Consider the following 12,671-nt stretch of genomic DNA (forward strand, 5'->3'; position numbering starts at 1 on the left):
ACCTAGTACTACAAACCTACACTACCAACTAGCACACACTAGATGTTGCCTGTAAGAAAGCAAATCATTTTTTTTACATTAGGTTGAGTATTTATTACCTCTCTTTGAGGCAGGCAATATTATATTTTTAATGTCCGGGACATATGTTTGTGTTATGTGTGCAAATAGGATTTAAATGACAATTTGCAAAATCGCATTCAATAAGAATATGACAGAAAAACCTTATTTTTCCCCTGCTGGTGCAAATTGGATGCTTTATCGAGTTTTGTTGCCTTCTTGTGGATAAACTGTGGGGATAGGATTTTGTATATGGAATGTTTTATTTTAATTTCTTCTATTTATTTATTTTCTATTGGTTGAACATTCAGTCTAACTATGAAACATACTATATTTTCTGCACCACATATCACACCAGCATTGTGGTGTAAAGGGGATACATAGAAAACAATTGTTTTCTATGTGACCTTGTGGTGACCCACATTCATTCAATGCAGTAAGATGTAGTTAACTATTCATAGTGTGAACAAGCCCTCAATGTTGCAGTCTTATGATCGACATATTGGTTCAGTAAACATTCAACTTCAAAGAAGTGTTAGAAAAAAAAAAGAGAAAAAACAAAAGTGAATAGTAAAATTTCTGACATTTCAATGAAATTCACAATTTTGCTGGAGTGTGTTGGAGTCAGTGGGAAAGGCAAAGTTACGTTAGTCAAGAGCAAGAAAGACAGCAAAAACAGAGCTAACTAAAAAAGCAACAATACATAAAAAAATAAATGACCAAATCCATACATATAAAGAAATAAAAAAAAAACTGGATCAACTAAATTAGCCTAAATACACACCTTCAGGAATCCCACGCTCTGAATAACTATGTAATTAATCAATAAATAAAGAATTGCTAAAGACTGTCTGCCCATACCTTACCAGTAAGAAAACCAGCCCTGGATATGGTCTCTAGTGGATTTCAGAAAAGCAGACGTCAGCTGACCGGGTCCCTGAACCACTAATATTGCTCTCCCACAGGAGGTGCTTTTACACAAACCTGCTGATAGGTTGAACCCCCAATAAAAAAATCTTTGAAATCTATCTAGCCAATAAGTATCAATCAGTTATTTCTTCTTTCTTCTGCTGCTATATGGACATGTTTTTGTAAACTTACCAAGTAGTCCCCATTTTACTGTAGTATAATACGTGTTTATGACTTTGATCTCCAGCTATGACCTGGACTTTCCAGAATACAGATGTATTATTTGAAATGAGCCTTCTTTTTTTTAAAGGTCACATTTATTTACAGGCACATGATTGGCCATTAGTGTTCAGCAAGTTGTTATTTCTGAAGGTTAGAGGAGTTATAATTTTAATCAGTTTCCTCTGAATAGGTACCTATTTATACTGTTTTACTTAATTCTTGCTGAATTTTCATTGCTGAAAATGGACAGAAGTGACATGTAGCCATGAGTAATACCTATATTACTCAGAACTCAAGTGCTCCTTTAGGAGCCTTTGTTATTTGCCTGTTATTATGTGCAAAAGAGTACAAGCGTCCTGATTTTCAGCATGATTAACTTGACTTTCATCAAAATTCACAGAAAACACAATGTATCTTGAATCAAGATTACAAAGATTTATATATTCAGTTTGTTACTCTGTCACCTGACAGCTTGGAAAAAGTCAATTTGGACCTCTGGCAATGTCATACGGTGGGATGTCAGTTTGGGTTACATATGAGGCCGCATATTCCGCATAGGGCCCAAACCAGTTGTTGACAGTGCAATATAATCAGTTTTTTAAATTTCAGTTTTCTGGCAGTGCCATGCGGTCTGTTGTCACTGTGTGTTTTTTATTACTTAGAGGGTAACTCCACTTTCCCGGGGGAAAAAAACAGCAAATACAAAGAATAATATAGCATATAAAATTGCGACACAAGTTATTTTTTAATTTAATGGTGTTAAAAACTACCTTTCCTTTTCAATTTGCAGCACTGTAAGTTTCTGTTAAATGCAATGTAATATGGCTACCTAGAGGCATTCTGTATACAAAGATGGTGTACAAAACGCCCCCAGAAATTTAATTTCCTGCTTGTGTGATTGGCTCACTGATTTTCACATAAGTTTGCACTAAGATGCAAGTCAGATTTTTTGGCATTTCCTGCAACAAAAATGCAATTTTTAGTGAGATACTCTCAAAGGGAAATCATGTCTAAAGGGATGCAATTTTCCTTTTTAGAACCCTGCAGGTACAGCAGCTGATTGATAATTATGAAATCACTCCCATGCACATTCGTGTTGCACATGGACAGAGACAAACAAAAAGCTATTTCTTCAGAATTACAAATGGTAGGAATCAGCAAAAAATTTTGTCAAAATCCTTGCAATGTACATAGACCAGCCAGAGGGGAATGTTTTTTTTTTTTTCTCAACAAAAGTAGAGTTACTCTTTAACCCTTTTAATCTTTGTATAATCCTGTAACCTGTAGGTTTTGTGTCCTGTGGTGGCAGAGCTGAGTAACAGCCACACCCTTTACTTGTATTGTAGAATAGAGTAGTGGGTGTGTCTAACCAGGTCTCTTACTTTACTGAGAGCAGAGCCCTTTTAAATTGGTGCCTATTGCTGTTCACAGTCATATTTAGACATCCTACTCAGCTACTCTGCTGGACAGTAGAAGTAAAGCTGGGTACATGTGGTCCATGCTGAACTGGTCGAATTTCAATTTGTGTATTGCTCTCCCTGTCCAACAGAAGTTGATCTACTGATCTGACAAACAGGACGGCTGGAAAACTTTAATTTGCTGCTGCAACCATTTGGCTGCAGTGCTGATCAGTGTATTCTGACAGCAGAGGAATACCCCTGTCAGAATACAATAGCACAGCACCTCATTTGTGTGGCTGGAGAAATCCATTTTTTTTTTTTTTTTGTTCAGCCTGAAAGCATATACCTTGCTTAAGTCCAGGAAAATTGAACTTTTCAGTACAAAATCTATCTGAATATATATTTCTATCACCTAAATTTGGCAATAATTTTGAATGCAGGACAGATGTGAAAAATGCCAATTAACACAGCTATTAAATCATTAGATGCACTGTTAAAATTAGGAGTGTCAGAACTCAATAAAGCACAATTGTAGTGCATATATACCAACATCAGGACACAAAGTAGTGAGCTGAATGTAGATTTATTGGGGTACTGCTACTTCAAGGGTCCATGTTTGTCAACGCTGGATCCCAAGACTATCTGAACATAACTTCAAAGCTTTGGCAATAAAAAAAAAAAAACATTCCCATTTATGTGCAATGTATTTTAACTGTGTATTTAGTTGCTTGCCTGTTCAGGTTTAATGACCAACTTAGTTTTAGTTTCAGAACGATCAACTTTTCAAACAGACTGTGTTCTGCATTATTTTACCTCTATTCTTGATATATTGTGCACAAAGGGAACTATTGAAATGTTTATTTGTCAATGAGCCTAAGGATTTGAAGCTTGTTGGTTGTCACCCCAAACTTAGTCCCAAAATAACTGGCTTCTATTTGGAAATCTGTTTTTGTTGCAAGAAAGTGATAAACTATCAGTTAAGGTCCTAGCAAATGTTACATTGACAATTGGGACTCATTAAAAAAATGACCGCTGTAGACAGTGATTTTAGCAATGTCAATTTGCCAGTGAACAGAATCTCAACTGTTTGAATCATTTTAACATGGAACACTGGTGATATAGCTGTAGCACCCTCCTAGGTAGGTGTTAGAGAGAAAGAGAGTATAGTTTTGGATCCTTTCTACTTATCAGAAGGATTGCCAGGTAAAGCTATATTGTTCTCTGCTTACGAGAGAGCAGGATCTGCTAGTGAGGTCTGCTCAATATGCTCAGGTGCAACTCTGTCTGAAGTGTTTTACACTGGTCTGATAGGGAGGCATATTGGACAGTGGGAGGAAACCTGACATATCGGTGCACAGGCATTTAGTAAAGCCCTGGTGATTGGCAGAGGAAAGTGCCTTGGTGCATGCTGGGATACTGTATAAATACCAGGAGCACGTGTGCTCGGGGTCTTTCAGCTGGAGAGCGGAGTCCCTGGGGGAGAGGGAGTCTGCCTCCTCTTTAGAAGGTGCCATGTGGCCTCAGGTGGTCGACCTGAGGGCATAATGAGATAGAGAGGAACTGAACCCGGAGGTCCTGTAAAGCTGACTGGAAGGGAGACACAGGAAGGATCTGATTCTGCATTCAAGGAGTACAGATCTGTATCAAGGGGCCTGACCTGAGGGGGACCATCCCTGTAGCTAAAAGAGTCAATAGACGGGTGTCAGTAAAGGGGAAGCTAGAGAGTATCCTGAAGATAATGTAGTTCACCAAGTCTATTGCTGGAGAAAGAGCAAGGAGACTTCACCCTTTCCATACACGTGGCAGTATGGTCAAGCAGTGTGACTGCTTCCTCAAGCAACCTGGTGAGGCCAAGTGAGAGTTGTCCTTATCGACTGTATATAATTCCAGTTGGATTATCCCAGTATTCCCTTCTCCCATCCAAGTTCCACAATAAATACTAGAAACCAACACCCCTGGAGTGCTTATTGACTAAGGAGCCATTGGGGGCAAGGTTGAATATGTGAACTGTACCCTAAGTGACTGTCTGCAGGTAACCAGAGGAGGCCCAACAAGCCCTACGGGGAAAGTGTAAAATAGCTTTTTCTTCAGTCGCCTCTCAGGACAGCACATTGAGAGAGCGCAGCTCCACCCACTTCAACAGGAAACACTGCAAGATTAAAAGCTCCGCCTCTTCCACCATGCCTCAGTTTTTTGTGTTTCCTCCTCCATGAGGAGACACTGCATGGGACCAGTGTGTGGGGCTGCGCTCTCTCCAGGTGGAGTAGGGTGGACTTACCCCGTTTTTTGGCATGTTTTGCGGAGACCATCCCAGCACCCCTCCCTGAGGACAAAGGGGTTGTTCCGGAGCGGCCGCCTTTTCGAGCTCAGGGGAGCAGAGCTTCGTCGGAGGGTCTCGCCTGTGCACCGGGGGTCCGCTGGTGGGGCTGGTAGGCAGCTCGGGCGGATGTTTCCCTTCCGCATATCGGTCCCTGGTCCCGCTGTCGGGGGACGGCAGTACGGTAGGCGGGACTTCCGGCGGGGGCGTGGTGGCTTTGGTTCCAGCCACTAGCAGCGCAGAAGGCGGCAGCAGGTCAAGGGTCGGTGCTTCCGCTTCCGGTCTCCACAGGGGGACGCGGGAAGCGGACATTTAAATTCAATTACATGCGGGGAGGATCTGCCCAGCTTGCTGCAGGCTCTGCGATGGAGGACAGAACCGCAGCGTCGGTGGAAGCAGGCGCCGTCAGCACCGGCCCAGCCCAGGTAAGAGAGGTACAGGGGTGCCTCTTCTCTTTACTATTGGGCTTATAGGTTGTTTGGTTGTTCCTCCTTGGGAGCCTGCCCTGCAGTCGGAGGTGTATGTCCTTAAGGCTTGCAGGATTGTATGTATTGTCTGGGGGCCTGTTTGTTTTTTAATCAGTGTTAAGTTAGTTATCTGATAGGTGGTTTCTGGTGTGTTTTGTCTTAGGTTAAAGCCCCAGTTAAAGCCAGGGCTTCAGCATCTTCAAGGAAGTGCCCCTCTTGCAAGAATCCTCTTAAGGATACCTGGCCTAAGCCACTCTGCAGATCATGTATAGCGGATCTGTTAAAGGAGGAAACAGCCCAACAGAATAGTGATCTGTTTTCATCTGTACAAGAGCTTAAAGATACGTTAAATTCCCTAATAGCTAGGGGATCAGCCTCCCAGACAGATTCCCAGACAGAACAAAATGTATGGGCAATTTCTCAAGCATCCACCTCTAAGTCAGCTGAAGCGTATGACACAGAGGAAGAAAGGGCTAGTACTTTAATTTCCCTCAGAGATTCTGAGGAAGAAGTGGAAGAAGAGGAAGTGTCTAGATTGTCCAGATATAAATTGGCTCTAGAAGAAGTGGATGAACTCCTTAAAGCGGTATATACTACCTTGGAAATTCTGGATGAAAAAGTACAGATGTCAGTACACGACAAAATGTACCAGGGTTTAGATCAAACCAAACATAGGGTGTTTCCGGTCCACAAGGTTCTTACGGATGCAATTAAAAGTGAATGGAAGGACCCTGAGAGGGCCCCCTTTTTCTCCAAATCTCTAAAGAGAAGATTTCCTTTTGAGGATGATGTAGCACATCCCTGGAATAAAAAACCTAAGTTGGATGCGGCTTTTTCCCAGGTTTCACGCCGAACAGATCTGGCGTTTGAAGACATGGGGATTTTGAAGGATGCTATGGATAAAAGGGCAGACTCCCTCATGAAAAAGGCCTGGGATTCCTCTACATCCAGCCTTAGACTGGCCATGTCTTCCACAGTGGTAGCCAGAAACTTAGAATGCTGGTTAGATCAGCTCAGGGGGCATGTGGAGGCTGGAACGGCTAGGAAAGACCTTCTTGATTCCTTTCCACTGCTCATTAAGGCCGTCAAATACATGGCTGATGCCTCAGCTGAATCAATCAGAATGGCAGCAAGGTCATCGGCTCTGGTGAATTCAGCAAGACGTGCGATTTGGTTGAAAACGTGGATGGGTGACTCGGCCTCTAAGGCCAGACTCTGTGGTTTACCGTTTTCAGGAGACCTGCTCTTTGGTCCGGATTTGGAAACTAACCTGGATAGGACGGCGGATAAGAAAAAGGCCTTTCCTTCCAAAAAGAAACCACCCCCAAAGAAAAATTTTCGTCCTTTTCAGCAAACCCAGAAAACTAGAGATCTGGACCAGAGATCAAAGTGGTCCTCACAGAGAGGAAGAGGAAGGGGTGGTATACTGTTTAAACCTCCTGAACAGTCTACAAAAACCAAGTGACATTTCTCTCCCGGTGGGGGGGAGATTGTTAAAATTTCTCCCACAGTGGGAAGAAGTATCCTCAAGCCTTTTCGTAAAGAACATTGTGGCGCAGGGGTACAGTCTCGAATTCTCAAGAACCCCTCCAAGCAGGTTTTGGATGACTCCACTTCCAAAAGATCGGGAACAGGCCTCTGCAATGATATCTCTGTTAGAAGAGTTGATTTCTCAAGAGGTGATCACCCAAGTTCCCAGGGGTCAGGAAGGTCAAGGGTTCTATTCACACATTTTTCTGGTGAAAAAACCTTCGGGCAAGTATCGGTTGATTTTAAATCTGAAGATCTTGAACAAATCAATCAGATACAAGCATTTCAGGATGGATACCATTTATTCTGTAACCAAACTTCTGTCCCCAGGTTGCTTCATGGCTCTGGTGGATTTGAGGGACGCGTATCTACATGTGCCGATAAATCTGTCCCATCAGAAATTTCTGAGATTGGCGATCAATCTAGGAGACTCGGTCTGGCATCTTCAGTTCAGGGCCCTTCCCTTCGGTCTTTCCTCCTCTCCAAGGATATTCACCAAGGTGTTGGCAGAAGCCCTACAGCCTCTGAGACTGAGGGGGATCTCCATCGTTCCATACCTGGACGATCTCCTGATTTTTGCAGATTCCAGCAGTCAGTGCTTGTCGCACATTCAAGAAACAAGATTCCATCTAGAGAGACTGGGGTGGCTGCTAAATCTGGAGAAGTCCAATCTAGTTCCTTCCCAAAGGATAATGTTTTTGGGGTACACTTAAGACTCGGTTCTTCAAAAGGGTTTTTCTACCTCAAGAGAAGATCTTAAAGGTACAGGCTGCAGTCGCTCACATGCAGACCAATATCCAGGTGTCAGTCCGATCCGCTATGGCAGCTCTGGGTCTACTCACCGCTTCCATTCCAGCGGTTCAGTGGGCGAAGTTCCATTCCCGTCTCTTTCAGAGAAATATACTACAAAGTTGGTCACATCTGGAACCTCTGGAAAAATCCATCAAAATTTCCGAAAAAACAAAAAGAGCTCTTTGGTGGTGGAGAGATACCAGCAATCTGGAGAAGGGTCTGATGTGGTCCTTCCCCCGGGACAAACGTCTGACCACAGACGCCAGCGCCTGGGGATGGGGAGTCCATCTAGATGGTCGGACAGTACAGGGGAACTGGTCCAAACTGGAATCCAAAAGGTCATCCAACTGGAGAGAATTGAAGGCTATATTTCTGGGTCTTCAGGAGTTTCAGGAAATGATCAAGGGTCAGCATGTACAGATCCTCTCGGACAACATAACAGCAGTGACTTATGTTACAAAACAAGGAGGAACAAGAAGCAGAACTCTCTCAGTTTTGGCGATGCAGCTGCTTTCCTGGGCGGAACAAAATGTGGCCTCCCTAACAGCGATCCACCTAAAGGGGTCACAGAATGTCCTAGCAGACATGCTAAGCAGAAGGAGAGTATTAGAGGCAGAGTGGAGCCTGAATCAGGAGGTTTTCACGATGATTACAGAAGCTTGGGGGTTTCCCCAGGTAGATCTGTTTGCCAACCAACAAAACACCAAGGTTTTCGAGATTCTTTTCCCTCCACAGGGAGGATCAGGCTTGGGGGCTGGATGCTCTAGCTCATCAGTGGGACTTCCCTCTGTGTTATGCATTCCCTCCTTTTCAGTTAATACCTCTGGTTCAGGAAATTCAAGGAAGAATCCACAGATCTAATTTTGATCACGCCCTTCTGGCCAAAAAGGCCTTGGTTTGCCCTGTTGCTGAATCTGGCTTCAAAATCACCATGGAAGCTTCCGTCCAGGAGAGATCTTCTGTTTCAGGGGACCCTGTATCATCCGGAACCAGATCAACTTCAGTTGACAGCGTGGTTTCTGAGGAAGACCTCTTAAGATCCCGGGGTCTTTCTGAGAAACTCATTACCACCCTTCTCTCCAGCAGGAAGAAGGTTACCAGGGACATTTACATGAAGATTTGGAAAAAGTATAATTCATGGTGTTCCACGAAAAAGTTTGAACTTTTGAATTTAATTTCAGTGCTGGAATTTCTCCATGAGGGAATGGAGATGGGATTGGCAGCCAGCACTCTTAAAACCCAAGTAGCGGCACTTTCAGTTTTCTTTGAGAGAACCTTATCTCAAGAGACTTTAATTATAAGATTTTTTAGGGCATTGGCTCGCAATAGACCAGTAGCACTCAAGGTGTTCCCTAGATGGGACCTGTCCATTGTGTTACAGGGATTAACCAAGTTTCCGTTTGAACCTTTGGATGAAGTTCCTTTAATGAATTTAGTTCTGAAAACAATCTTTTTAGTTGCTATCACCTCAGCCAGGAGAGTTAGTGAAATCCAGGCACTTTCAGTTGCGGATCCTTTTTTATCAGTTTTTCCGGATCGAGTAGTACTTCGTACAGATCCAGCTTTTCTTCCAAAGGTTGTATCCAATTTTCACCGTACCCAGGAAATTGTGCTCCCAACTTTTTCCTCGATGCCTGCTAACTCGCGAGAGGAGACCTTTCATACATTGGATGTAAGAAGATGTCTTCGTTTCCTGTCTGTAACCAAGGAGTTCAGGAAAAACGAATGCTTTATTTGTGCTATTTTTGGGCCCGCGTAAGGGTGAAAGAGCATCCAAAAGTACTTTAGGAAGATGGCTTAGATGGGCAATTGAACAAGCGTACTTGGCCCAGGGAAAAGAACCTCCAGAAGGTGTGGCGGCACATTCAACAAGGTCAGTGGCAACCTCATGGGCTGAAAGGGCTGGTGCTTCGCCTGAGCAGATATGCAAAGCAGCTACCTGGTCGAGTTTTTCGACTTTCCTCAGACACTACAGATTGGATCTGTTGTCAGCCACGGATCAGGCTTTTGGCAGAAAAGTTCTGCAAGCTGTAGTCCCGCCCTAGGTGTAAGTTACTCGCTTATCCTCTCAATGTGCTGTCCTGAAAGGCGACTGGAGAAAACCTAAGTTACTTACCGGTGACGGTATTTCTAAGAGCCTTTCAGGACAGCAGCAACTACCCTCCCTGTTTTTTTTTTATCTTTGTGTTATTTTATTAACAATATTAACCTGTGGTGGTTGTTGTGTTTCATTATGTTTTCCAGCATGTCGGAGGATACCCTATAACTGAGGCATGGTGGAAGAGGCGGAGCTTTTAATCTTGCAGTGTTTCCTGTTGAAGTGGGTGGAGCTGCGCTCTCTCAATGTGCTGTCCTGAAAGGCTCTTAGAAATACCGTCACCGGTAAGTAACTTAGGTTTTTGTTTACTAATATATCTACTTTTCCTTAGAATTAGGTTAAATTCACAAAGCTAACACACCAAGATAAGGAAACTTTATTTTAAAAAAAGTAACAGGTATTTTTAGATTACTACAATGATATTTGAAAATAACTGTCCCTTTGCTAAAACAAGATGTTATCCTGGTGTTAAAGCTTTGTGAAGTAAGCTAAATGTTTGCTTCTAAAGGCTGTGCCTCACAGCTAGGTTGACTTTAGATACAATTTAAAACAATCCTGTCACTGAATATGATAAAGCAAACTTGCATAAAAAAGTAACAGACAGCAGAGAAAAGTGTAGGGTTTGGAAAAAGATTCCAACTTTGCCTAGATCGTACTATGCCCCCATTCTGCTGCCTACAACCTAACCCTCAGGCTGCCTGGTGGCTGAGAACTGCTGCAGCAGCAGGACATATAGATATTGAGGACATAGAAAATTGACAATTCTGTATTAGGGCAGAATCATTGATTGGCTGGAATGTTTTCAATATCCATAGGGCCAGCCAACCTGAAGCAGCAGATATTTGAGTATTACATACTTTCTTTGCTGTTCAGACTGTATACAGCCAGGGTATCTTTGAATCATATGTCTACTATGAGCAAAATACTTATCACTGAACGTTACAGGGAGTCTGAAAACAAGGAACGTGCTCAGGTGTGCACTCCAGGTTCTCCTCTGCAAGGTTATATTTTCATGGCACGGGCCATTGTGTGCAAAGACTTAAAAAGGTGTATTGCAGTTACTACATGCCTCAGCCAAATTCTGAGCGTGAACTTGGTCCGCATCTAAACGTCTCTTCTGACTAGTGTATTATTCAAAAAGACCCATATAACAGGTGTAGTTATATGACCCTATTTCAAGTACCAATGGGCAAAGTGACTTTTAAAGGCTCCTTCACACTGGCACCTGGAGTGCTGTAAATACAGATTACTAGTTTTACCTCCCCTCCCCCCGCACTGCTTTTCAAACTTGCCTGTTGAGATCAATAGGGCCCCACTGCAACCACGAGCCAAATGCTTGGCTTGCAGTTGTTGCATGGTCCTGCAATGTACAATTGCCATTCTGCAATTAGAAAAAAGGAAAAAAAAATGCTGGTAGTAGCTCCTTCCTCATGAATGTCTGCCAGCTGCTATACCTCCCTCCAAAAAGCAATCCACCAAGGAACGCTTTCCAGAAGGCAGTAAGGTTATAGCCTTTCAGAAAGTCATACCAGTGCTACTCCTCTATACAGTACAGTGCGTGTTGTCACCCTAGGGCAGGAAATATGGACAGGAAGTCCTAGGGCAGGTTTACCAGGTGAATATAAAAAAAAAGAAAAAAAAAAGCCTGAAAAAATAACACTTATGCGGCCGCCATATATGGAAATAAATGCGCAACATATTTCATTTTTTTGTTTTTGGGTTTAGATGCATTTTATCTTATTCTTTACTGGACATGATGATTTCATTCTGGAAAAAAAAAAATTACACTGAAAAAAAAGTATTTACATGCATTAGACATCGCAAGTGTTCCCATCCGGCACTTCACCTTTCAAAAGCTGCAACATAAATATATTAAGAGCAATCAGAGCTGATTGTTCTTTTGCACATGTGAAGTTAATTGCACAAAATTGCAAACCTCCTCAGACCACAGGGATCATAATTTGGAGGATTTCCTTGTTACAGATTAATGTATTCTGCCCTCAGTATAAAACAGACGTTTGTAAATTTCTCTAAAAAGAACGGGATTGTTGGGGGAGGGGGGGGGGGGTGTTAGAAATATTTGATTTATCTAACATTGCTGTTGTCCTTGTATGTATTTTTCACTTCAGGTGCAGGAAGATTGCCCTGCCAGTTTCAATACGCCAGTCTCTTCATCATGTGTCCGTGTGTCTCCATATGCGTGTCAGAGACGGACGCCGCTTCAGGACATCAACCGAATATTCACGGTAATAATTACTGGCTACATAGGCATCAAAACCACTTGCTAAAATAATGATACACCAGGCAGTGTAGCGGAAGAAAGCGAACTCTAGGGTCAGTTTTATGGCGGTGAAAAGGGAATTTCATTGAGATTTTTGAATCTCCTCTCAGCAGCAAGCAAGGCTTGCAGTGACAAAAATAGTCAAGTTAATTGCATAGGGCTTAGGCTGAACTTTTCCAAATACTCAGGAATCAATAGCGAAAATCATTTCTGCATTCTTCCACTACAGGCTAGTTTTCATGTTGAATACAACATATATTTTAAAAAGGATTATTTCACAATCACGAAAATGTGAAAGTTGACTTGATCATCACTTTGCTTTAATCTGGGTATACTTGCTTTCAACACATCCATTTAAACGACATTTAAATTCAAACCATAGAGCGATAATATCCTCCTGTTTTTGTTCCCCCGGCGTCTCCACCACATTCAGATGCGCTTTAGATCCATAGGTGATGTTCCACTCTAGAAACATCAAATGCATTTTCTTGTCAAACATATACTTACTGCAGCTCTCCGACTCATTTTACTGTTATTGAGTTCTCGGAGAAGGCAATGGTTCAGCTGTGGATAATCTCAGAGATTACTTCTTTAAGGT

The 12,671-nt window shown here is 42.6% G+C and overlaps 1 protein-coding gene across 1 annotated transcript in view; it reads left to right on the forward strand.

Annotated features, from left to right (window-relative positions):
- Positions 1 to 12,671, forward strand: part of DNTT (DNA nucleotidylexotransferase) — a 542,670-nt gene that overhangs the window by 135,792 nt on the left and 394,207 nt on the right. The window contains exon 3 of the mRNA XM_082267614.1: positions 11,922 to 12,038. Coding sequence (XP_082123740.1) covers positions 11,922 to 12,038 — 117 coding nt within the window. The remainder of the gene's footprint in view (positions 1 to 11,921; positions 12,039 to 12,671) is intronic.

This window comes from Pelophylax lessonae, assembly GCF_965119305.1.
Source record: "Pelophylax lessonae genome assembly, chromosome: 9".
Lineage (NCBI taxonomy): Eukaryota > Metazoa > Chordata > Amphibia > Anura > Ranidae > Pelophylax > Pelophylax lessonae.